At 42.7% G+C, this 26,480-nt stretch overlaps 1 protein-coding gene and 1 long non-coding RNA gene across 2 annotated transcripts; both read left to right on the plus strand.

The window, feature by feature from the left end:
• The first annotated feature begins 3,625 nt into the window (after nucleotides 1–3,625).
• On the plus strand, nucleotides 3,626–6,841 carry LOC147250795 (uncharacterized). Its single transcript, XR_015119017.1, has 3 exons — nucleotides 3,626–3,639; nucleotides 4,657–4,746; nucleotides 5,435–6,841. It is a non-coding gene; the product is annotated as an uncharacterized LOC147250795 (long non-coding RNA).
• Nucleotides 6,842–17,851: 11,010 nt separating this feature from the next.
• On the plus strand, nucleotides 17,852–19,067 carry LOC147250796 (uncharacterized). The gene is made up of 3 exons (XM_086222543.1): nucleotides 17,852–17,989; nucleotides 18,238–18,482; nucleotides 18,597–19,067. The coding sequence occupies exons 1-3, from the start codon at nucleotides 17,927–17,929 to the stop codon at nucleotides 18,844–18,846; spliced, it is 558 nt and encodes a 185-aa protein (XP_086078669.1). The 5' UTR covers nucleotides 17,852–17,926; the 3' UTR covers nucleotides 18,847–19,067.
• Nucleotides 19,068–26,480: the final 7,413 nt, after the last annotated feature.

Genomic DNA, 26,480 nt, shown 5'->3' on the forward strand with positions numbered 1-26,480 from the left:
GATACAGATAGATGATATCTGGACCCTTCCTGAGAGCTCTCACACACAATCAGCAGCTTCTACACTCAGAAGTCTACCTCTCATCTCCCTTGCTAACTCTGTCTGTCTACTGCTACCCCCCCCCCCACCGCACACACACTTCACCGTTCCTTTTCAGCTGATACATTTCAGATCAGAGTGATGATTTCATTCAATGGAGAATCAAAACACAAGACACTTGTTCATATTTTTGCTTGCTGTTGGGGAAAGAATTTAACTTCCATTCCTTTGATAAAAGTTCACATCAGCTTATCCTGCACTGACACATCACATCGTAGTGTAAGGAGAGAAACACCTGCCTGATGAAACAAAGGCCTGATTAAGTCCTGGGTTTGAGTCTGGACCATCCCTGTAAGTGGAGGATGATCTGGTCCTTGGGCACCACACAGTTCTGTAGAGGATGGGTTGAATGCTGAGGACAAGTTTTGCTAATATACATGTGACAATAAAGACTTCCTCATAAAATGTTACTGCAGCCATTTTAGAAAACTAGGGCACTGGTTGAAAAATACTTGAATTACTTTTATTTGATCTCACCATAACAGGATACCTACTGTCAGTGTCACGACATCATGTGATCTTATTGGGTTAAAACTGCTGTGAATGTGAAAGTAGAATTTTAATTGTCATCTCATGTTCCAAAGTGACCTAAACTTTCAAAGACCCTCCAGAGCCGGGTTAGCTTCTTACTTAGAGTCTCCATGTAATGTAATGGCTGCATAACAGATGTAATATTTTGCTCTGATGTGTTGTAGTCAGTGTTGGGTAAATAGATTTGTCTCCATCAGGTCAGCTGTGTTGAACTGTGCATCAGTTTGACTGTGCTCATCACTAGAACACAACATTTAATCATACCCATTTTAGAGCCTTATGTTCGTTACCTCCTACAGTTTTAAATAATTCAGTTTTAAATTCCAGATGGCTGTTGTATCAATGCTAAGTTGAATACAGTTAACATTTGAATAGGCTTTACTTCTACTTGGTGCATGTCAACACAGAAAATAGGACTGATGAGAGAATGGGGTCCAAGCTGCTACCTTTGACCCCCTGGGTTTGGGGTCCAATATGTTGTAAAATCAGAAAACGCAGTGTAACTACATTTGACATGTAAATGTTGAGTATAATTTTCCTCTCTTAAAGGTTGTTGATATTGTAGAATATTAGTAATAGAACACATCAGTTCTATCTCTATTTCGTTAGATTCCATTAGTTTATTTCTCTTGTGTTTTTTTTCTCTCTCCTGAATCTGATGAATGAAAAAATATAACATCAGATTGTTGCATGATCTCATTCAGAGTTTGCAGCTTCGTATGTTCATATTATTAAGTGTTATGTGATGGTGTGTGTTCTTGCACTTGAACTGTCAATTTGGATTAGAAACACATTATCGCCTCTTGTTTCTCTGAACCAGTTGCACCTGCTAGTTTGCTGTCTGGATTTTATCAAATCATTTGCTTATTTTCTTTGTATCGATCGTCTCTGAGATTCTAAAGCAAGGAGTGAAATGACAGGATCCTGCTCGCCAGAGGTTTCCTGTTTCTCAGACGGCTGTGCCTGCAGGAGATTAAATGAGCTTGTAACTCAAGTAAAACACGTGATTATAACACACAGAAAGGGCTACCCCTCACTGTCTCTCTGTCTTCTTGCACCCACATGCACACACAAAAACACACACACCCACACATCTTTCCTGCTTTACACAGGAAGCTCCTGCGGTACACATCAGGGGATGATGATGAACGAGGCCTCTGTCTTTTACAGTGTGATAAAGCCCCCTGTCTGGGCTTAGATAGGAAGGTTATTGTTGGAACACCATAACCTTTTATTTCATCGGCTGTAAAAAGAAATCAATTAAGAGTTTGGTAGGATCCTGTCTTGCCTTCAGCACAACTAATCACATTTTGCTCACCCACGAGTTTTTTACTGTTTTTTTTTCCTTCCCGTTTGCATCTTTTCCTCTTCTTCCATCTTTTCATATATCTACCCCTTTTCTGCTTCCTCATGCTCTCTTCCTGTTTAATTTTCAAGTAGCAGTCAGAGCACCCATTTAACCCGGTGCCTGCAGCTTTAATGGCTTTAATCACTGCCTTCACCGTGGCATCCTGTCCTGACAACCAGCCACATCCTGACAATTGTAGTGTTTCTGCATTCTACAGTTTAATATCAATTGATTCCACTTCCACTTCCACTCAGAAACACTCTTAAACCAGATGGTAGTAAAGAGGGTTAGGTGCTGGGACTGATTTTAATTAATTATAGATTAGAGAATATTAACTGAGTAAACATTGCCACGGGCATTTTTCAGTTTCAAATCTTCCACAACAAGGGCATTTCATGCTATTTAAGATTTCTCACCTGCAAAGGATGACAGTAATCCACAGCAAAGCCATGGGACAATGACAAACTCTAATTAAGAGCAGCCTGTAAGTAGTTGCTGCACAGTAATAACTAATATTTATTCTTCATGGTGTTTCAAAATATGCATCTTGCATTCATCAGCTTCGGTCGTGCAGTTGCTATACGGTATGTGGTATCCTAGCATCGAGTATTCTCAACAATGCTGCACGTTAAGGCAATAGAAGGTTGTTATTTCGACTCATCTTGATGGTGAATTGACACCTCTCAGTTTGTGGAAGTCTTCAGGCCAGGACTCTCATCAAACCTATGAGGTTTGAGAAGATCTATTTGGAGTCCAATTTATACAATGTCCTTTTCTCATGTGAAATATCAAAATTGGCCACTTGGTTCAACAAGAATTGAAAGTCTTCTATTTCGAACCAAATTCATGATAGATCTGGTGGATCCACCATAAGTACATTCACATATAAAAAAACCAACAAAAAGCACTTCCTGTTGCCTGACGCACAGCAAGTAAAACATCACCAAAACAAACAAAACTGAAGCAAACAATCCTGAAAGTGAGCATGAGAAAGGTTGGCCCTGAGCCAGCGGTGTGTTTCCTTTATCATCTTTATAGGCCGTGAAACTAAGCTAGGATACCTGGCTGCTTGCAGAACTATTTACCATTAAGACATGAGAGTGGTACCCACCAACTTAAGCAAAACTCACAAGGCACAAGAAAGCTATCAGTCATCTTAAACTACTGTATGTCTTCAAAATATATGATCTGTAAAATGAAGTCAAGTCAGTTTTATTTGTATTGCGCCAAATCCCAACTAAAGTGATCTCATGACACTTTACAGGTAGAGCAGGTCTAGAACCACGCTCCTTCAATGAATTTACTCCCAACACTTCTCCATGAGCAAGCACATCCTGCAACAGCGTCGACGAAAACCTTCCTTTTTTAAATTAAAACATTCTTTTCTGAGAGCCATTACTATTTTCCATAGGTCGGATCATGTTCCCTAAGTAGAGTGCATTGTAAGATGGCAATAGTCAGGTCACAAGCAAGCAACCTTGTGCAGAATGAATCAGAAAACATAGAGAATCTAACTCTAATTAGCTGCTTAGCCACCTATTTCATCGCTATTGTTCCTGACACTTCTGCTCTCCTTTTTCATGCCACCTTCTTTCCTTTTCTCTGTTTGCTCAGCCTTGGAGTCCATTCTTCCTTCGGAAATCAGATAAGAAAGAAAACAAGTAAGTTCACATAGCATCTCTTGACAGTGAATAGACAGGTGAAGCCTGAAGATTCTGTCCCCATCTATTGCTTCCTCACCACACCCGACAACTTCTTTTTTCCTGATTCTCCACCGTGACAAATAAATTGAGTAAACTCCTGAATGAGCTGAGCTGGAATGGTTTCTGACCTCTCCATGGCAGAGCACCGTATTTCTGTTTACCATTCTCTCCTTCAAAAGTCTTGATTCTCCAGTCTTCCCCCAGCGTACCTGGCCTCTGTCTGTGACACTGATGGGCCCACCCATTTCTTTCATACTCTACCTCTCCATCTCTACATTCCTACTGCCCATGTCTCCTGGAGGTTACACGGACAGAGAGATTTTAATTAGCTGAACATGTCTTAGCTCCAGGGGAACCAGAGACGGCACGCTGACACACGGCTGCTACTTAGGCACCCCGACCCAGCTGAGGAATGTGACGATGAGGGTGTAGAGCTTAATCTCACCCATTCCCTGGAGGGTCCTGGCACTGTGGCCTCAGCATGGTTCCCAGATCTCTCCATCTTGTTTGTGTCAGTGTTACAGTACAGATTCCATCAGCAGCAATAATGGTTGTCTAATAGGGCACTTCAGTCCTGCCTGTAGACGGAAATGAGGACGGCTGCCAGCAAAGCACATTCAACCTTTCCCGTGTGTGCGTGTGTGCGTTGTTCTGTCTTTGCACCTCCATGAGGGAGGGAGCGATCCCCCTCCTAACCTCCCATTATTTATTTTTTTATTTTTTTATCTCACTTCCTATCTCACACACAAACAGTCCCAGATTAATTCTATCAGTCACCCTGAGATTGTATTACATAATCAGAGTCAAAGACTCAGTGGGAGTTTGGCCTTGGGGCAAGTCTGTTTGCTCTACCTTAGATACCTTATAGTGATAGTCAAGGGGGGAACAATTACATTTGAACCTGCAGCACTGTTGAAGAGTACTTATATTTCTCCTTTCATCTTCTCCCCTCCTCTTGCTCTTGCTCTCACTCAGTCTCTTTCCATCTTCATTAGCATCACAGTACAGCTGTATTTATTGTTGTTGGAGAAGATCAGTAGCCTGCCTACGGGATGGTGTGGTGAAGTAAGAAAAAAACCTGACAAACACACACACACACACACTCACACTCACACTCACACTCGTGGTCCTGTCAGGTCTCATATCTACATTTCATGAAAACAAAGACCCTAAGGGTATGGGATCTAATGAGGACACCAGTCTAGAGCAGGGTTACCTTAACAAGCTCAGTGTGTGCATTAGGCTACATACAGCTTCCACTCTCCTTATCAAGTGAAAAGGCCCTTTGAAGCAGTAAAGGTATCATTATCTGGCCTGCAACCTACTGGTGAGAAAGAAAAAAAAAAGATGGAAAGAAAAGGATGAGGAGAACGAGATCAAGAGAGGTGTAAACAGCACTTTCATCTCAGGGTTTTGAGGTACCTTCTACATTCTCCACATGTGAAAACCTCTTGGCACAGGCCTCGATAGATGCACACACCAATTTACTGGTTCAGTTATGGAAACCAAACAGCAGACTAAAATGACATTCAGTGATTGTGTGCAATGGCTTCTCATTTGCACTGAAACTCTATAGCACCTAGCTGGGGTGCACTTTGATGAATGTTTAGAGTAGAATCTGTCAAAACACGGACCAATCAACTGCAGTTATTTCTTGGAGATTATCTACAATTCCACTAGGCCACCACATGTAAAGGGCCAAAACTGAAGCCCCTCGAGGTAAAATCTCCCTTCTTCTTTGTGCTGTAATTAGGGTTGATAATTGCTTAATTGAAGGGCTTCCCCTGGACAAACACCTGGCACTACAGGAGACAGAGGCCAAAGATGGCTTGTGTCAGTTGGAACCACAAAGGGAAATACAACCATATTGACCTGACTTCTGGAGGCAGAACGACATCATCAGCCTTAAGTGGAGGGAAACTGTGGCAGCAACCGTCATGTATCCATGAGGACCTTCCTCTACTGTTAGGGTCTGCACTGTTTTTAGGTTTTAAATGCATAAAAGTACTACATAAATTTGTTAATTGCATGAAGATTTTTTTTTTTTACTTTGTCAGGAACTCCTATTGAAATAAAATAGAATAAAAAAAATAGTCTAAATTAGAAGATGCTCTGGTGAAAATTATGACCTTTGTGTCGTTAGGGTCAGTTTCTATCAAGTTATGAGATTATAAAACAATAATGAAATTATAAACCCACTGTCAGCCAACAGTCCACAGCCACCGCTTCCTCCAACCTCTTGAGCTTCAGTCAAAACCCTGCTATGCACAGACTCGACGGATTTACACAGGCAAATCTGCAGCAGCATCCCCGAAAGAAAAAAAAAAGGAAAATGTGTAGTACTCAGTATGTCTACTGGACTGCAGGGTCATAATATACCTTGTGACAATTTTTTTTTTTAAACAAGCTTCAACCTTCGACAAGAACTTCTCAGAGGGAAATTCACCATCGTGGGTACAGTAAAAAAAAAAAAACGAACAGAAAAAAAGAACTGAACTGCACGCTGAAATGTTGCAGTTGAAGGAGAGGGATCTACTTTCCTCACAGACACCACCAGTGTTGTTTCATACTGCCCCCCCCCCCCCCAAAAAATGGAGTGTGATACTTATATGTACTCTTCACAAAGATGCAGCTGTGTCATCATGACGTGACAAAAAGCCCATAATCATCCTGGACTATAACAAAAACAAAAGCGGAGTGGACAACCTGGACAAGCTGACTACCACCTACGCTTGCCAGCCAATGACCAGGAGATGGACAATGGTTGTGTGTCTGCGTACAGTGCATTTGTGTTGTGGACCCACATTCTCGAAGGGTGGAACTCAACCAAAAAAATAAAAACAAAAAAACAAGAGAACGTTTCTTGAGGAACCAGGATGTTCCCTTGTCAAGATGCACATGGAGCAAAGGGAAAACCAGCTGTTTGTGTTAACACTAAGAGCACCGGCGCCAGCGCCCTCCTCAGCCAGCCCTGCCTCAACATCAGCATCAACAGCTACGGCTACATCAAGTTTTCATGGAACCAGTACATTCCGTTAGCTTGATTTGCCTGACTGGTTGTTGTTGTTTGACCTTGCAAATCCATGTTGTATCATTACTACTTCTGCTTTTCATTTTGTATTTATATTTAAGTTCTATTTGTGAAAAAAAGACTTGTTTTTTGCCTTTTTCTTGAAGTAAATATATAATTTAATATAAATAATTAATTATCCTTATATATAATTGGGTCAAAATTGACTCAAAACATCATTACTGTAGTTAAAAATATTTTTTAAAAAATATGTATTTTTTTAACATTTAAAAAATGTGTTTTAATACCCCTCTGTAATTGTCAGTTAATGCAATAACCTTTTATTTATTTATATATTTCCTTTGAGGTTCATTTGACATTTTTTTTTATATTGAAAACAAAGGGGATGCTGTCAAAAAGACCCAGGGGGCCAACAAATAAATATTAAAACCAATCTTTTCATGGATAAGGAAGCCTAACAAGATAAACAAGAGGTAAGAAACAAATTGGATGATAAATAATTGGTTTTAGGGTATTTTATGGCAGATTTAAGACAAGGGTCAAAACCGACCGGTTAACATAAGGAACAGTAACAGAAAGCTAACAAAAGAGGAAGGTTAAGCAGCTCAATTGGTCCTCAGGAATCATTGTTCTATGTATTTTATGGAAAACGAAGGTGTTGGACCTGCAATGTGCATCCTGACCTTTTGACAAAAAGTATACGTCCCTCTTGTTCAGTAAATCATCTCCCTGTCCCAAATTAGACATCCAATTCATTCAAAAGCCAATCTCTTTCCACCCAGCAATTGTACATCCAGCAGTGTTGCAGTCCTGAGAAGTTCAATAAATTGTATGAACCAGAACTGAGTTGACAGTTGGAGGTGCACAGCTGAGTCTATCTGTCTGGTAGTCTGGAACCTAGGAAACAGTGAATGTGTCACTTTCATCATTCGCAACTTCTCCCTCTGTAGTGGCTGTATGATGCTGACAGCTCTGGAGCAATCAAAGAATTCTCAGGGCAGGCGCTTCCTTTCGGTTCCAATTGAGCTTGCTGCAACATCTCGGTGCAGATGATGCCATAGTTCACTTCCAGAGAAGGTTGGAGGCAAACTGCAAGTGGATCTGGGGATGTTTTCACCTGCAGTCTAAACTGGGCCAAGACCAGCCTCTCCATCAACTTCATCCCATGAAAAGTGAAGGACACTGATTTGAGTCATTGAGGTCAGATAGTTAGCTGGCGCAGCCGGGCCATACAATCATGACTTGGATCCTCGCCATGTTGGCTTACTCACTGACCACTTGTCACAGGTGGACAAGGAAGGGAGCTCATCGTCTCAGTGGAGTGGTGAAACATTTCAAATAAACCTGTTGAAGACAGAGGTAAGTTCATCCGCCTTTTCCTGGCAGCCCACTGGTTCTTGCCGTGAATGAATCGCTAATGTTCTGTTGGAGTTTGGCTTCCAGTTTCCTGCTGAATGAGTTCTTGCACTCCCACAGTTGCACCCTCAGTTCATCCTCTGCACTCCTCAGCTCTCCTATGCATGTCTCCAGATGTGAAGGCACTGCTGAGCCGGGGCCTATTGACAGGGAATCAGTGTACAGTACAGCCAGCTGTGTTCATATATTGATGTATATTGTGATGCAGCATCTCATGTGAGCACAGTGGGTCCCCCGGTCACCTCAGATGACACCTCTAAATGTCAATGATTTCCCACTTCACTGTGAGGCAGGTGGTCTTACCTTATGGCTGAATCCACTGTCTGAAATCAAACACCATGACTTGTCCACCCTCTGGACCTTCTGCTGTCCAAACCACCTGGACATTAAACTGATTTAAGCACAGACGCTCACAAACACTACAAACGAATGCAGGTGGCTGGACCTTTGTAGAACACAACTTTTCAGTGGATCATTACAGTGCAGTACAGGTAATTCCTGCTCCCACCCTCCCTGAAGTTGTGGCATTAATTAGGCTGCTACGTCTCATTACCGCTACACACACACACACACTCTCACTCCTCATTTATTTTGATATCTGTTGCCCAGGTCCACAGTGCACAGTGATTATAACTATTCAATGTGTTAGTGAAATGAACCATCTACTTTTTTTCCTGTGTTTATCCTTGACAATAGATGAATACAAAACAGGATGATGTTTCTCAATCAAACTGCTGTTATTTCCAAAGAGAAGCGCTGCTTGTCGCAGTATCATTGTGCACTCACTTTTATCTTTGATATCATCTGCAAATAATAAAATACAGTGTCACAGTAATCAGAACAATTTTTGCTGTTTAATCCAAGCAATTATGTGTCGCTCGTGCGTGATTGATGAACGGTGTCATATATGCTTGTCAGATTTATTCATTTGTCAGTGTGGCGTACATGGTAGTAAGGCACTTGAGACAATCTGCACAAAAGGCTCCATTGAGCTGGTGTCTTCTGATGTTTGGCCCAGATACAAATTCTTGTACAAATAAAATAAATAATAATAATAAATAAACAAACTAACCGGTTAAGACTTTGTCCTCAGTCTTGCATATGGCATATTCATTCACAAAGAGGAATAAGTTTCAGCCACACCTTTCCTAAAATAGAAGATGGATGGTTTCTGAACTGCCCATGGAAGTATTTTCTCCATGGGGCTCTGAGCATCTTAAAAATACCAGTGACCCAGGTTTAGCAGTGTATCTGAACACCTCCTGTCACTCCTACTGATCTGCTTACCGTGCTGTTTTCACTACTTTTCTAATTTAGAGCACTTTTCTCTGACTCTTGTCTGCCTCATCTATCTTTTCTGCCTGCATGCTGCAGTCCGCCCTGAAGCAGGCTGCGTGGAGCAGAGTGGTTCATCCATCCAGAGCTGGTTTATCAAAGAACGCTGTGATTTCTTGCTTACCAGGATGAATTCTACAGGCTGAATGTGGCCCGTGGGCCAACAGTTGATAGCTCTAGATTTGAATATGCTGAATCCTCATTCAGGCAATCATACAATCATGCTGTTGCAAGCTTTCTGCAGCAGCCATATTACACATGTATCACGTACAGTAGATACCTTGATGGATTCATTTCATAATTTAACGAATGTTTAACAAGATGGGCCAAGCCATTTGAGAAATCTTCTAAATGATCTAAAATATTCCCTTCCTGCCGGAGTCCTATTGTGTCTATCACGTGCACCCTGCCTTATCCTCAACTTTTCCCACGTGTGATGTGATGCAGTGTTTTCTAATCAATGCTGCCACCTGGAATATCTAAGGAACATGATGTCATTTACTTTCCCCAAAGGATGAAGATGCAGTGCACGAATTTGGACCTGAAATGTCAAAGTGCTCATTGCTGTTCCCACTCCATAGCCACCGTGTCATACTTGACCTTTTGTCTCCATCACTGTCACTGCCACTGGTGCTGGTGTTGTATACCTGGAGGACCAATGTACAGAACAGTAAAACAGCATGTTTACAAAGTGAGGGGAAACAACCTTTCCAAGATGTTTTTTGTAGCGAGGATTTGTCAGTGCACTGTCAGTGAAAACTGAAGTGCGCAAAATCTGTAAATACCTGCGAATTTTTGATACTGAAATGATTATGAAATGTTTTTTTACCCACCAGAAAATCAGTTGGAAATAGAATTTTTTAGAAGCATTTGAATGTACCTCACAATACCACACATAATCCATATATTTTTAACATATTTACCAAGCATTGCATAAGTTTAATAATTGGGGGAAATAACCTTTTTTTTTCGATTTTTCTTTTATGTTTTGCAAAACTATGGTCAGTTTATTGCTGGGCTGACAAAAAAAGACAATCAACCACTCACAAATATGTGAAATTAAGAGTGTTAAGTTAACCTCACTGGCATTTATTTGGTTTGTGGGAGGAAGCTAGAGCACCTGGAGTTTGTTGCTATGGGCACCAAATGCTTTACGCAAAATGTTTAGCCAACTCTGTCTGCATTCTGTAGTCAGAAAGAAGTGATACAGAAATGAAAAACAATGTCTTTGTGAGGTTAAGGCCACATGTATGACAGCTTGAAAATACACTTTTTGGGTGAATTTTTGTTTAAGGACTGAATGTTATGGAAGAAATGAGTGCTTATGTGATGAAGGAATAGCTGGGACTGGAAGTAGCGTCGCACAACTATGTGTGAGCTGCCTGTGACAGTCAATGGGACTCAATCAATGTTTCACTCAATCATTGTTGATCTTATAAAGCTGCCCTATCCATCCAGTGACATTGAAAGGAATGCATTCAGGTTATATCCCATTCCAAAAAATGACATGCTATGGATCATAAAAAAAAATCTGTTTACATTTTCTTTCTCGTCTCGTCTTCCTCCATTTATCAGAGTGCGGGGGCCGCAGCCTCAGCAAGGAAGCCCAGACCGTCCTCTCCCCAGCCACTTCCTCCAGCTCTTCCGGGGCATCCCGAGGCATTCCCAGGCCAGCCGAGATATATAATCCCTCCAGCGTGTCCTGGGTTGGCCCTGAAGCCTCCTTCCATCTGAGTCCCTCCGGGATATCTATCTCTCATACCCTTTTTACACTGAAAAACGCGTGTCGACGCAAGTTTTTGGACCTGCGTTTGCTCGGCATTAGGGTGCATTCAAGCTTCCAGAAGACCTGGGTCTGACCCGCTGTGAGGGCTGCGTGCCTGTGTTTTTGTCTCTTATACGTCATTGCCCTGACAACGTCATCATTTCACATAAATGTGAGCCTGAACGCTGAGAGGTAGACAACGTCAACATGGACGTTGTTGAATCGAACGTTAGCGTTGTCGTTGCGTGCATTGTAACGTTGTCTCTTTTGCAAAGCATACAAACTCGGTGCAGATTGGAAAATGTCTGAGCGCCAATGCAGCGAAGGAGGATGGAGTTTTTGGCGAGTCTGGAAGGGAGCCGAAGAAGCTACAGGCGAAGCCTGACAGGCGGCACAGTGACAAAATCAGGATGCAACTGGAAGGTTGCGTGAAACCTGAGATGACGTGGGTTGTCTTTTTCACACTGTAGGCAAGCCAAGCCGTGCCACTAAACACCTGGGTCGCTCGGCGAGTTGGTCGATGCGGGCCGAAATGCCGAGTCAACACTTTCAGAGTGCCGAAAAACCTGTGTTGACCCGCGTTTTAGTGAAAGGGGCTTAAGGAGAGCCCAGACACTCTGCAGAGGAAACTCATTTCGGCCGCTTGTATTCATGATCTCCTTCTTCAATCATCACCCAGAGCTCAAGACCATAGGTGAGGGTCGGAACATATACTGACCAGTAAATTGAGAACATCTTTTGGCTAAACTCCCTCTTTACCACAACTGCAGCATCACTGCGGACACTGCTCCAATCTTCCTGTCAATCTCCTGCTCCAGCCTACTCTCACTTGTGAACAAGATCCTGAGATACTTAAACTCCTCCCCCCGTGGCAGGACCCCCCCCCCCCCCCCGACCCAGAGTGGGCAGTCCATGGTCTCAGATTTGGAGGTGCTGATTCTCATCCCAGCTGCTTCTCATTCTGCCTAACTGCCCCTGCAGGAGCTGGATGTTGTTGTTTGATGGAGCTAAGAGGACCTTTTGCAGACGACATCCTCCTGCCACCAAACTTGACAGTCTCCACCACCAAGCTGCGCCTAGAAATTCTGTCCATAAAAGTTATGAACAGAACCGGTGTCAAGGGGCAGCCCTGGTGGTGTCCAACCCTCACTGGGAACAAGTCTGACGTACTGCTGGCAACGCGAACCAGGCTCTCACTCCTTTGGTAGAGATACTGAACGGCCCTTTGTAAGGGGCCATCCGCCCCATACTCCCCGAGTACCCCCCTACAGGATGCCCCCGGGAACAAGGTCATAGGCCTTCTCCAAATCCACAAAACACATGTGGCCCACATGATGCCAATGCCCCTTCCAGCAACCTAGTGAGGGTAAAGAGCTTATTCATGGTTCCATGGCCGGGATTAAACCCACATTGCTCCTCCTCGATCAGAGGACTATCACCCTGATCCTCCTCTCTGGTACCCTGGCGTAGACGTTTCCAGGGAGGCTGAAGTGTGTGATCTCCCCATAGTTGTAACACTGCCTCTGGTCCCCTCTCTTAAAAATGGGGACCACCACCCTTGTCTGCCACTCCAAAGGCACCGCCCCCAATGTCCACGCAATGTTGCACAGATGTGTCAACCACGATAGACCTACAACATCCAGAGCCTTGAGATACCCAGGACGGATCTCCGAGTGTCCAGAACATATGGCTGCAGTTCAGATGATACGACTATGAAATTGATCATAGACCTACAACCTAGGATGATCCTACCAGAGCTCCTAGGGTCCTTAGAGCACTCAAACACCTCCGCCACGGTAAAGTGATGGTCCAGGAGGAGCATTTTTTCTACGTTTATCCTATGACTTTTTCAAATTTGGGTTCATCCCTAGTGGCAAGGTTAAAATTCCTGTAACATAAAATCAAGTTCTTTATTTTAAATTGCAGACTCGACATACATAAGCAAAATATTGTTCTGCACGACAACCATCAGTAGATGAGACACCTTTAAATGTCACTTAAATGACAAAGAAAAATAATAATCACAATCAAACACTGATAAACTCCTGAAGCAAGAGAGAGGGTGAAACAAAATGAATTGAACATCATACAAGTTCAGGTATGCACAGAAATGAAAATACAGATTTATAACAACAACTGCTGTCGACAAGTGGGTGTTGAGCAGAATCATGGAGGTTCAGTATGGTGGAACGATCTATCTGCATGGATCCAAACTCTTTAGGTCTAGAGGTAGAAACAGCTTCAGAGTTGCTAAAATGCATCAATATAGTATGAATGTGTACAGATGGAGGAGGAGAGTGCCTCTCAGTGCATCATGGGAAGTCTCCTGGCTGTCCTGGCCTATAGCAGCAGCATAACTAAGGGATGGGCCAAAGCGAAGCTGGGCCAGATCTAGTGATGGTTTCTATCCAAAGGGGAGTTCAGAGCCAAAACCTCCATAGAGAGGGTGTCTGACCCAAAGTGGAAAATAGGAAAATGGTTCCGGAGAATCCAGATAACTTAAGCTCCAGTCTTGGACACTCTAAAAACCACAAGTTAACTCAGAGAGAGAGCACTGTTTTAGTGGACCAATAAGATGAGCCACAGAGTGTATGATGGCAAAGCTGCTCCATGTGCTGCACACGTGAGCTTTGATTCAATTTGATCGCAGAGAGAAATCAATAGCCAGTCACTATGTTCCCCTATTAATCTCAGATATAAATCCATTCAGTTTGTATTTCTATAGAAATCAAAGCTACAAGATTCTCCACACAATAGTAAGCACACACTAACAATTACACATCCAGTGCTCACTCACCGATATAAACGAGCTGTCAGAAAGCCACAAGAAAACTAATTGGATTGAAAAAAAAATGAACAAGCATTTTGTTGTTTGGTCAATACTAACAGCATGGTTTGGGAGTTTTACATAAAATCTACTTAGACTTTGACAATAGCCAAGTGATGCAGCCTTTAGGGAGTAAATCCAATCTCTCTGTCTCTCCTGACTCAGTTTTAAGTAAACAGGTTTTCAAAAACAGGCCTGAATAGAATATATCAAAAGGGAAAGAGGACCGCCCAGCTTCAGAGTATTAAATGAGATACTAAAAAAAAACAAAAAATTGCGATTATAGGTGTTAATTGATTTTTCAAGAATATTTAAAAACAGTACGGTAAGGTAAGATCATTTACATAAAAGGTGATTTAACTTGTAGTGACCTAACCACAAGTATATGCTGCAATGCAGTTTATTTATATGGAATTTTGAGTGCAGACTCAGTCTCCATAAATGGTGCGATTCGGGCTGGAGCAGATCCTGACAGAGATCTCTGCAGGAGGGTGTCTGAGCCTGCCCCGGCAAGGAGTCCTGAGTCCCCAGGTGGAAGGTGGAATGGGGTTGGTGAAGGGTGCCTGTGAGATAATCATGAGGAACAATGAGGAAGAGCGTCACTTTTAAATGTGAAGGGACATGATAGAAGGACAGATGGCAAGCAGTGATTGGATTAATAAGATGCTGCAGGAGGCTGAAGGACAGAAAAGAGACTGGACCAGAGGGAGAGAGCGTTAATGGGCCTGGCTCAGTCTCATTCTTGAACAGTGCAGACAGTAAACTTCAAGGATCTGAACTTTTTTTAGGGTGTGTTTTTATACCAGCCTTCAGCCATTTCATTCTATTTTATGTGCTATCAAAGGAATCCTTTACGGAATTTCTTCAGATTTGACTCCAATATCCACTGGGATTGAAAAACGAATTGCAAAGATTTTGTCAAAGGTCAAGGTCACTGTCAGTCCCTCCGTCTCTGAGGAATGCCTTAAGGGAATTATTTCAAAACATCCAGTGAAACTAAAAAAAATAAAATAAAATAAAATAAACTTTTGTGAAAAGTCAAAGGTCAATGTCACGTCAGACTTAAGCAGAGTCAGTTTTACTTGTATAGCACCATGAAGCTTCACAAGTAGGGTAAGTCTACAAACACACTTTCAAATAATTAACAGCAACCGTTCAACATGAACAAGCACATCTGCAACAGTGGTGACAAAAACCTGCCTTTGAACAGGCAGGAATTTTGAGCAGACCCAGGCTCAATAGGACGGTTTCTTCTTTGACCGTTTGAACACAAGTTTTTTGGAAAGCCATAAGGTCAAGGTAATTTTGAAAGGTCATGTTGCAGATGCATGCAACTGTTAGAGAGGTGGAGAAATAAAAGTTTTAGAGGTCCTTGCCAGTTCTATTTAGTGTGTCGAGGGAGCCTTAGGTCCTGGGTTATTTTAAAACAGGTTGTAGGCTTTTTGCAGCCATTGCACTCACCAGTTTTCTAGAAATTGTATAGGCCTAATTGGGTGATAATTAATAAAATATCTGATGGTTCAACGGTCCAATTCTGGAGTCACAAGTTGTTTTCAAGGGACGTTACAGGGCTGATTATCATTTCTGCTGTCCTCTCCATGACTGTACTACTATTTGTGTTTAAAGTAGTAACACTGAGGTTTATAGGGCTGAAAGTGATCGGTCTCCACTTTCTGTGGAGTTTCTTTTATCATACTGTCTCCGGGTGTTTGGAGGCTGGTCTACAGAGCTGGCTCCATTTTTGCTGTGAAGGATGCTGATAAAATGGATACACAGTCTCAATGTGTAGTTTTAGTGATATGATACGCATATCTCATCATCAACACATATCTCCACTTGCATGAACTCCACTTGACTTAACCAGGCTTGTCTTTTTTTTAATTTGTTTGTTTTATTTGACTTATCAGGTTTTGAATCACCAAATATCTTAAAGATCCCATTGATGGGTCCCTAATGCTTGCATGAAGTGAATGCTATTTTGACATAAAGCCAAAAGCTAACCTACATGCCCCCCCCACACACACACACACTTACACACACACACACACTCACAGACAGTAGCAGGTGCTCTCTGTTGGATGTGGATGAAGACAGATGAGTGGTGATCATTCTCATTAGAGCAGTGATGAGCTCCCGTGAAGACATACACCTGGACCAGCGCACACCTGGGGAGACAAAAAGAAAGTGTGTGTGTGCCTGTGTGTGTGTGTGTGTGTGCGAGTCTGTGTGAAAGGGTGTCAGGAGAGAAAAATATTAAAGAGGCAAATAGGCAGAAATGAAAGCGAGTGAGGGGGAGAAAGGATTACTGTGATCCACCCAGCAAATAGATAGACACGTACAGCATGAGATAAAAAGTCCATATCAAATGGCATTTATAGAAGAAACCATTGTTCTGAAGGGAAAGTCACCTCATTTTTCTTACTATTACACAATATATTTCTTATCAGATACACCTTTATCCTACAACCCGCAGATTGTCTCTCCATGGGAAAGTAGACTCATATACACAGACTAACTTTATCTCTGATAAACCTGTTTCTGAATGATTCTGCCTGCACAAATGTATTGCAAACCCTCTTTAATGTATTGTATTGAAATCTTCGTCTGCAGGATAATGGTCACACTGTGCATGGATGTTTGTTTTACAGAGATACGCGCCATGAGGAAAATGTATTTACTGACACCATCTGAGGCAATCCTGAGTTGTACATTGAAATACAGCTTCTCAGGCCTGTTGTAGATTTAAATATATCAGGTACAATGAAAGAAGAGAATCCAATTACAGGGTGTTACTGATCAAATGTGTCTGAACTTGTGTGACTGTATGCTTTCAAAGGAAAGACATCTCCACAGCATACGTATTGTGATATTAGACATATCAGAGGAAGCTCAGGCAGGTTTTGAATCATGCTTCCTCTCATGATCCACATCATATCTGAGTGTGTGTGTGTGTGTGTGTGTGTGTGTGTGTGTGTGTGTGTGTGTGCGTGTGTGTATGAGAGGGAGAATGATAAGTGTGTGTGGGACAAGGTCAGGTAGGGAATGACCTAAATAGTTTGTTGACTGACGGATGCTGTCATCTACCTCCATTAGCTTTGTTCCCTCACATCTTGTGGTTGCTAATTTAATCTCAGCTCTGATAAAATGTAATTTCTTTTTTAAGAGCCCCTTATTAATATTCCCAGTATCATTTTCAGTCACTGATGGGCAGAGAAACTTTCATTACAGGGAGAAATTACTGGGGAAAGATGATGCAGGGGTGATGGGAGGCAGTGGATGTGGACACACAGATGTATGGGAGCACAGATACAATAGCTGACATCATCAACTTCAATCCATAGCCTGAACACACACACACACACACACACACACACACACACACACACACACACACACACACACACACACACACACACGCACACCAATTCCTTTACATTGAAATACAATCTTAAGACTCAAGGTTGTCCGACAACAATTTTGCTGTCAACATATAAAATAAGGACCAACATATCCAAATACAATCCAAAAGGTTAAGGCAGGGGTTGCAAACCAGTCAGAGACCAAGAGCCAAATATTTTACTGCCAAGAGCCACATCATACACATGGGCACACATGAACATCACCCCATCCCTTCTCCACACACACACACACACATCACACTGTGACATCACATTATGATGACATTCTGGCTTTAATATCTTAATTCTGACCCCTTGGGATCCTCACTGATGTTATAGTTCTGCTCCCGTCATGTCACCAACATTCTGAGTGTCATGTATGTGTATAAGAATATCATGTGGAGCTACATAGAGCATCAGAAGAGCCACACGGAGGAAATTTCTCAATTGAGTCGACTAAAAACATCTTCCCTATGAATTTACGACATAGACGAACCTCCCGTGCTGCGAAGAGGGAGCAGAGCACCCGCAACCAGGTGAGACGTCGGATTCTCCAGCTTTAGAGTGTCAGTCCAAGATGATTCAGAACATAATAGAATCCATAAATGCAGGAGCAGATGGCCTTACAAAACGCACCATGAGGCTGGCCTTCATGGGTGGAGAATCTCTAAACTGTCCAAGCTTTTCTACTACATGTGTTTTCATTTGTTGGATGCTGACATGTTGTTGACTGAGAGGTTACTTTGCTCCTGACTATCTATTCTATGTGCCTCCTTCTCCACAGGTGCCCTACAAGAAGCCTCCTTCAAGAAGGAGGAGGAAGCAGGCCCCTCGTCCCGTGAAGGGAAAGCCACTGGTGCTGGGCCCAAAGCCGTCAGGCTTCATAAACCCTGACGACCTGCCCGTGCCGTCAACGTTTCTTCCCCGTCCTCACGCAGTTCCTCAGGAGCCCGAGGAACTGCGTGTTCATAATATGTCAGTGGAGAGCTACAAGGCCATCCATCAGGAGGTGGTGGCTGAGATGATGAGGTAGGTTCTAGAAGCCTGCAGTTACATCATCATATTTTTCCAATCACGTCCAAATCTGTTTCTCCATCCAGAGTTTTGTCTCTTTCTAATGTTGCTTCTTTTCCCTCCTCACAGATCTGAGTATGGACACCTCCTCCCCTACAGCCTGGAGCTTGGCACCCAGATTAAGGCCAAGCTCTGGGAGAGGCTTAACCGGCCCGTCATCTCAGTGGAGGACTCTGGCCCCGGCAGCCTCTGCCAGGTGACGGTGACCTACGGCGGTGAAGAGCCTCTCCCAAAAATTGAGCTGGATATTTCTGGGGAGCCTGAGCCGTTCCATCCAAGGAGGATGAGGAGGAAGGCACGGCGCTATTCAGCATATTGATCGAGGTGCCGATGACCCTAGGACGATGGTACGCCAGCACCTCGATCAGGAGGCAAGCGGGAGGGACGGAGCTCATCTACAGGGTTTGATGGAGGGGGACCAGGAGCACCGCCACCCACTCAAGCTGCCTCCATGTTTTGATGTTTTCTTGTTACTGTTGGCTGGAGCGATTGGCACAGTAATAAAATGTTCACCAAGATCAACTAAGCATGGCTCATGATGATGTCTGATTTTTGAGTTCTGATCTTGATTTTCTAAATCTGCAGGTTAGAGAAAGTGGTGTGCGCCCCCCCCCCCCCCACCTCTTTATATTTCACCCCCCAATGGAACATCCTCCCCCTCAAAAATCAATTTATTGGACTTACCTAGATTTTAATACACCACGCCACATCACAACAGAGGTCAGAACAGGTCCAGACCTTGTTCTGTTGTGAAATAAATGTTATAAATTATATATGTAAGTATGTTATTGAGCTAATTTATGAGATACATCGTCACAATTCTCGGTTCTCGGTGAACCCCGCCTCTCACCTGAAGGCTGCTGGGATAGGCTCCACCCCCCACCACCCTCAACAGGATAAGAGGTAGAAAAGGGATGGAGAGATGTGTGTGGGTATACACACACACACACACACACGGGTGGAGCGTGTCCTCCTCGAGGTCCTCTCCCAGAGGCCTGGGAGTTTGAGGGTCCTGCAGTATCTCAGCTGTTCCTAGGACCCACCTCGGGATGGAGGCCTCAAGATGTTGGACCTGGACTCTGCTGGAGCCACTCTCCCAGTTTGGGGGTCACCACCCCGGAGCTGCGATGACTGCCGGCTCCACTGTTGTACAAATAAAATGGACTTTACGTTCAACACCATAACTGTTTTTAATTTGAATAAAAGTTTGTCATTTTGGTCTTTAGCCATTCTTCTTCAAGTCTAGTCAGTATTTCCAGTATTCACGTTAACAAAGTAGGATAAATTGTTCTTTGATATACATGAAATTCACCTGAGCTTCCTCAAAGACAGTGAGAGGCTCTGCAGCCCAGGGAGGAAAGTGTAGTTTGCAAAACAAAGTTTTTTTGTGTGGTATTTATTGTCCTCCTGTGTTAGCATGTGATATTGATCTTACCCCCCAAAGCAGTAAGCCAGGAGCAACACTGAAGGGGCGTGGCAGCAATCGGACAGAACAGTCATCACACTGTGACATCACATTATGATGACATTCTGGCTTTCATATCTTAATTCTGACTCCTTGGGATCCTCAGTGATGTTGGAGTTCTGCTCCCGTCATGTCACCAACATTCTGAGTGTCATGTATGTGTATAAGAACATCACGTGGAGCTACATAGAGCATCAGAAGAGCCACACGGAGGAAATTTCTCAGTTGAGTCGACTAAAAACATCTTCCCGGTGAATTTACAACATAGACGAACCTCCCGTGCCTCTTTATATTTCACCCCCCAATGGAACATCCTCCCCCTCAAAAATCAATTTATTGGATTACCTAGATTTTAATACACCACGCCACATCACAACAGAGGTCAGAACAGGTCCAGACCTTGTTCTGTTGTGAAATAAATGTGATAAATTATATATGTAAGTATGTTATTGAGCTAATTCATGAGATACATCGTCACAAATTTGCAATTCTCGGTTGTTGGTTTGCGAAGGCTCCGCCACTACACACACACATACCTTTGCTCAGCCAGATTTATTGTAAATGTCACACACCAACATGATAATGACAGAAATTGACTCCTACAGTACTAAGACCACAGGCCAGTCATTTTCAACATGAACATTGTGTGCTCTGTCTGACACAGACAAACTCCCAGTTCAACCAAATCCAAAACAAATATATAATAAATAACAATAGCGTTTTCTTTTCCTATGAATTTACTTTGTGGGACTTCTGGCATTCCTTGCCTTGAACAACCTTCTTCAAATCTGGCTTGTATTCCTTTGTTACCACTCAAAGCAATTCTTCACATGGGTGTAAGTCAGTCCAGATCGATGCTTTGATCTCACGTGTTTCAGAGTAGAACACACAGACTCGCAGACGCATGTTGACCCAAACTTTGACAGTATCTTAAGCGCAGCCTGTTTGACATTGGGGTATTTTTCCATTGGCACACTTTTCCAGAACTCAATGGTCCCTTCCCTTAAAGCAGGTTTCAATTGGTCCTCCTCACAAAGATCGATCATCTCCAACTCAGTTGCAGCCTCATGTGTGACTAGCGGGGCTTTCAAACACTCCGTCTCAGCATTGAATGGGTCGACGTGGAATGTAATCTGTGGCCTTTTCAGTTGTGGATCATGGAACTGGGCCACAAAGCTTTCTTGTAGGTTACAACCAGTGTTGCATATCTGGCTCTTTGCTTATTCAGGGTGGTGCTTGTGACTTGCCTGCTGGCCTTTAGCAGAATGGGAAAATGTGTCAAATCTCCTTTAGAATATGGGCCTTGAACAGCTTCAGTTTGTTGACAAATGCAAACACACTTTGCACCAGGTCAGGCAGCATTTAACTTACCCTGTAAGGTCAGGTTCAGTCTGTCCAAGTGACAGCTTGTCGACCAAAAAGGCCACTCGAGGTCCGAGAGCTTGGGTTAGTCCTTGTCCTTCTCTTCCATGAACAGTTTCACAGCATCCAAAAGCTGAAACAAGCGAGACAGTACCTGGATCACAGTGCAGCGCAGTGGCAGGTCACCTGGAAGCCCTTGGTCCAGCTCAGCGATGAGATTCTTGATTGTCTGTGGTTAAGCGCATGTGTGCGGCTGTAGTTGACGATTACCATCACAGGCTTCTTGACGTTGTCCAATTTCAACGATTTAGACACAAGTTGCTCCCTGTGGATGATCCAGTGGAAATTCCAAAACTTGGGAAATGTTTGGTCAGCTTTGCACAGCCCCACAAGCCCGTTCACATATCCGATCATGGCTGGCGCCCCATCCATGTCTATTGTAGTTAGTTTTGGTATGGGCAGATTTGATTTCGCAAATGCAGCCATGATTGCTCCTTTCACATCTATGCCACGGGTTCTGTGTTTTAATGGCACAATATCAAGGAGTTCTTCTTTGATCAAACAATCGTTTGACACAGACCGTGCAAATATTGCTAACTGAGGCTTGTCTTGTATTTCCCAGCTCTCATCTAACGCGACAGTAAAATACTCCCATGCTTGAAGGTCAGAGTGCAACTGTGATTCAATAGCCTTGTTAATGTCGGATAGTCTGTGTTCAACAGTGTGGCGGGACAGTTGGATGTCTGATGCCATTTGTTGTAGTTGGTTGTTTTCAGGAGACGAGATTTCAACATCACCGAGGCATTTTTTAACGAACTCCCCTTCACTGTATGGCATTTTGGCCCGTGCAACGTTCTAAGTCAGTTGATATGATGCAAGTGTTACTGTCTGAGTGCCTCGTAATTTTTAGGAAAAACTGTATCTGTTTTTCTGCCTGACTTTTCAAAGTGACCAACTTGTGGTTGCAAAGTTCAGTCCTTTTTGGAAATCCCCCGTCGATGTTAGCCTGTAGTGAGCTGAAGTGGCGCTGAAGATTTGAAGCTTTGAAATGCCCTAACGATGCCTGACGTATAAGGCAGAATGGCTTGCCATCACGTTCAACAAAAAAATAGAAACTCTCCCACTCTGTTAAAAAAGTCCTCTGTTCATCTTCATATTTCCGTTCTGCTGTGCATTTTTCCCCTGCCATTTTGAGAGCGAACTCATTCCACACACACGTGTGTTTGACATAAATTCTGTGTTGAACTCAAGCAAAGCAAACGCGCACATTAAAATAACACAAACACAAACTCCGATAAGAAAGTAAGAGCCGCATGAAACCGGGCAAAGAGTCGCCTGTGGCTTGAGAGCCGTGGGTTGGCCAGGCCAGAGTCAAGGGTTCCCCAGAGAGGAAAACATCACCATTCCTTCTCCTTCTCTCCTCCTTTGGGCCTGAGTTATTACACTTCCCCTCTCTCTTTGTTTGAGCTGCTGAATACTGACGGAGGAGTGAAAGCCTCACTGCACTGAAATGTCACCGACCAACAGATCACACACATAATGTTACATGAAGTTATTCTGTCTGGTACTGCATTATGGCCAGCAAGCTTAAAGTCTGTCCTGTGTTTTTCTTTGAATATAGCAGGGATATAATAGACAGGGGTAGGACAGTCGTATAATCACAATTATTTTTCACAGTGCTGTATCAATATTCAAGCCCTTTGTATTGATACATTGGGGAAAAAAATCATTTTCAATACGTCACATTAAGTGTGTTCAACAATAAAAGTGTACAACATTGAAACTTTTCAAATATTTTTTCCCCAAAAAAATTGAACAAAAAAATTTGGCTCAATTTTCAGTTTTTATCAACACACTGTGATGCATGATTTGATAATGCAGGTTATACACAGCTAGTTGCATTTTCAAATTTGATATATCATAAATTTTATAAAGTATCATCATACATTTTGATAAAAATTGAATTGTGATACGTATCATGTTGCGAGGCACTGGTCCATACGCAGCCCTAGTAGAGCATGTGTCCTCCTCACCTCGGTTAATTTCTCAGTTCTTTTTTTCATCTACTTTTCCAGAAGGGTTGAATTGTCCTCTGGAGAGCATAAAGAATTTGAGCAGGAAAACATTTATATGGCAAATCCAATTTAGGAATTTTTCTACTCCCCCGTCACCCCCACCCACCCCTCCAAAGCCCAACCCCCCATCCCACCTGCTGCCTGTGTTCCTGGCCACCCCAGGCCACCCCTCTTCTCCAGGCTCATTCAGCCTTTTGGGATAAAGAGAATACAGAGGATCAGTTCTGCTCCATGACCTTTTGAGGTGGCCTTCAATCTCAAGGTATGGTGAGGGATGCGGAGCTTAGAGAGATTTACTAGGGTTGCCCATGGGAGAGGGAAGAGACCCCCCCTCACCACCACCACCACCAGTCCTCAGGAGGCAAATACAGGTGAGGCAGCAAAGAGAAGAGAAGGAGAATTAAGCATCTCCCTCCAAAATAGAGACAGTAGGAGTGGTGGGGCAGATGAGAGTAGATAAAGGAAAATAATTGTGTGGAGAGGAAGAGGAGGAGAAAGGAAGAGAAGTGCCTGCTGTTCATAGTCAGCACCGGTCATTTTAGCACAACTGACAGCTTTGCCCACAGAGAAAGAAGGACAGATGCATAGTTACAGTGAAGGATTAAAAGTAAATGGCAGGAGAGAGAGCATATCATGAAAAGACAAGAGAATAGAGGCGCTATAAACTGTGCTGCTTAAGAACTGAAACGAATGGGTTGTTTGTTCATGAGCGTAAATCTAAACACCAAGATCCTTTCAACCATGAGTTCTTCAATGGGAATGAGAGCAGATACATGTATAACAATACCAGATGGACAGATGAAGGTTAAAGCTGAAGCTTTGTGTATGTGCGTGTGCGTGTGTGTGTGTGTGTGTGTGTTTGAAAAAGTGTCCCATGAGGAGTCTCCTTGCAGGTGTCTTTTAATTTTGGTCAAATTTGCATATATCCAATCAGGTAGAGTAATTGGGAATGTGTGAGATAGGGTGGGGAGACTGCACTCTCACTCTCTCGCACACACACACACACACACACACACACACACACACACACACACACACACAATGAAAGCGTAGGCCTGTCCCAGGATGCAACAAAAATTTGTTGCAGACGAGCTGATGACACTGATAATTGTGACACTGAGTGATGGCTCCAATCAGCAAAAGCATCTTCCTAATCAATTGACCTTCCTCCCAACACCCATGTCTCCATCTCCCAGGCTTCAAAACAACTCCTTGTCCCCACATGAAAGGCATCCACACTGAAGATGAGCATGAATAGCCTGAATTACAATTATTGACCTTGACTGGCAGTGGTAGACAAAGCCCAGTGATAAGAACCACAGGGGGAGAAACAAAATCTCAACACGAAACTAGCTGGATAAGTGATGCCTGCCTTGCTGATTTCAATTGATTTGTCAAAACATGAAACAGCACATTGACAATGTTTGTTATACTGCATTACCAGGGTTTTCAGTTTTTTCTTTTCCACTGATCTACAGGTATAACACAATTAGAAAATTTGGAGGATTGCTATACTTTTTCTTTTTTTTTTTAGTTCATATGTCTGAAACCCCCCCCCCAAAAAAATTCTTACACAACTCAGCCATAAGGCAGTATTCAACTCATGCAGCTCTACTGCAAACAATGTATGTTGCTGTTAAATCCCACTGATTAATTATTTCTTAAGAACACATTTAATTTTACTCATTTGTAATATTTGAAATACAACGTACACCCGCAAAACATTTTCATTTTGAATACTGTAGCACTCTTTTATAAGAAATACACTCACCGACTCTGTGTCAAATATTTGATACAGTATGACCTCACAATAATACTTTAATAGTCACAGGTTGTTTAAGACTTCGTTGGTGTTCAGATTAGCTTATTTTAAAAATGTAAAAAAAAAACGTATGAAAAATTGTAAAATACAAATGTGCTTCATGTGTTTTGGAAGTGTTGTGCAGCTAATTGTCAGCTGATGAGTAATTGTGGCATACTTAACAAACATTTCAACATGTTTTGACCACCATGTTTATACCACTTTGATATCTCACGATACGATCATGCTTTCATGCAGCATTTTAGTTTTGATGGTACACTAGCCTGTGTTACAGAATATTGTGCCTCTTTCATTCCTCCTCTGAGCTCTGATCATCTGTTCCTTCACTGTGTAACTGGTGCTGACAGGGCATGAAATTCCTGCTGTTCCCACTTTTGTGGACCAGAAGCGAGCAAGAATGATCAGCACAGAAACCATGACAGATGCAGAAGGTGGAGGGATGTATCAGGAGGAAGCTACGAAGAGAAAACCAGCCTGCCAACGGCGAGTGTTACTTTAGGATAATTTCTTCAATGAATCTCTAAATATTATTTCATTGATTTAATTATAATATGGTCTGAGATCTGTTGCAAACTATTCTCAAACATTTCATTTGGACTCCACTGCTCTGAAATCGGTAACGGTTTTTGTTGTTGTTGTTTTTTTTGTTGTTGTTTTTTTCACACAATGTGGCCTCCCAACAAAAAGACACGGATATTTTTTCTCCATGACCGTCCAAGCGCCAGGGCAACCTTTCACAAAATAGAAATTGAGGCAATGATCCTCGAGTGATTTGCCACAGTTGCATAAAGTTTTAAGGGTCTACGTTTGCTTGTGTATGTATGTAAAATTGTATAGTCAAAGACAGATGTCAGTCAAAAAGGGAGTCATGATATGTGCTGTTAATACACATGCGCTGACTCTTTTCTCTTGACATTTTCATAAATATTTCATTGACCTTGGCAAAGTGATGGACTCCACAGGTGCACAAAAAGTTATATAGTGGCAGCAGTACAACGGAAGCTGTGCAGTAAATAATTGACTGAAGCTGGAATGCTCTAGTCAATAGGACAAATTGTACAAAAGTATAATAATTCATAAGCTGCTGTGCAAAGACTCTATAAAGTCTATTACATAATGACAACAACCTCAAACTTGAGCTCTTATCACAAAGAAAGGAATGTCATATACAGCCAAATACAGTTAATATCAGGAAAGCAGTTATACTCTTGGTATCCAATGCAGAATCA

This window comes from Aulostomus chinensis, chromosome 13 (assembly GCF_037954235.1).
Source record: "Aulostomus chinensis isolate RoL2024-O1b breed Wild chromosome 13, RoL_Achi_v1.0, whole genome shotgun sequence".
In the NCBI taxonomy this organism is placed as follows: domain Eukaryota; kingdom Metazoa; phylum Chordata; class Actinopteri; order Syngnathiformes; family Aulostomidae; genus Aulostomus; species Aulostomus chinensis.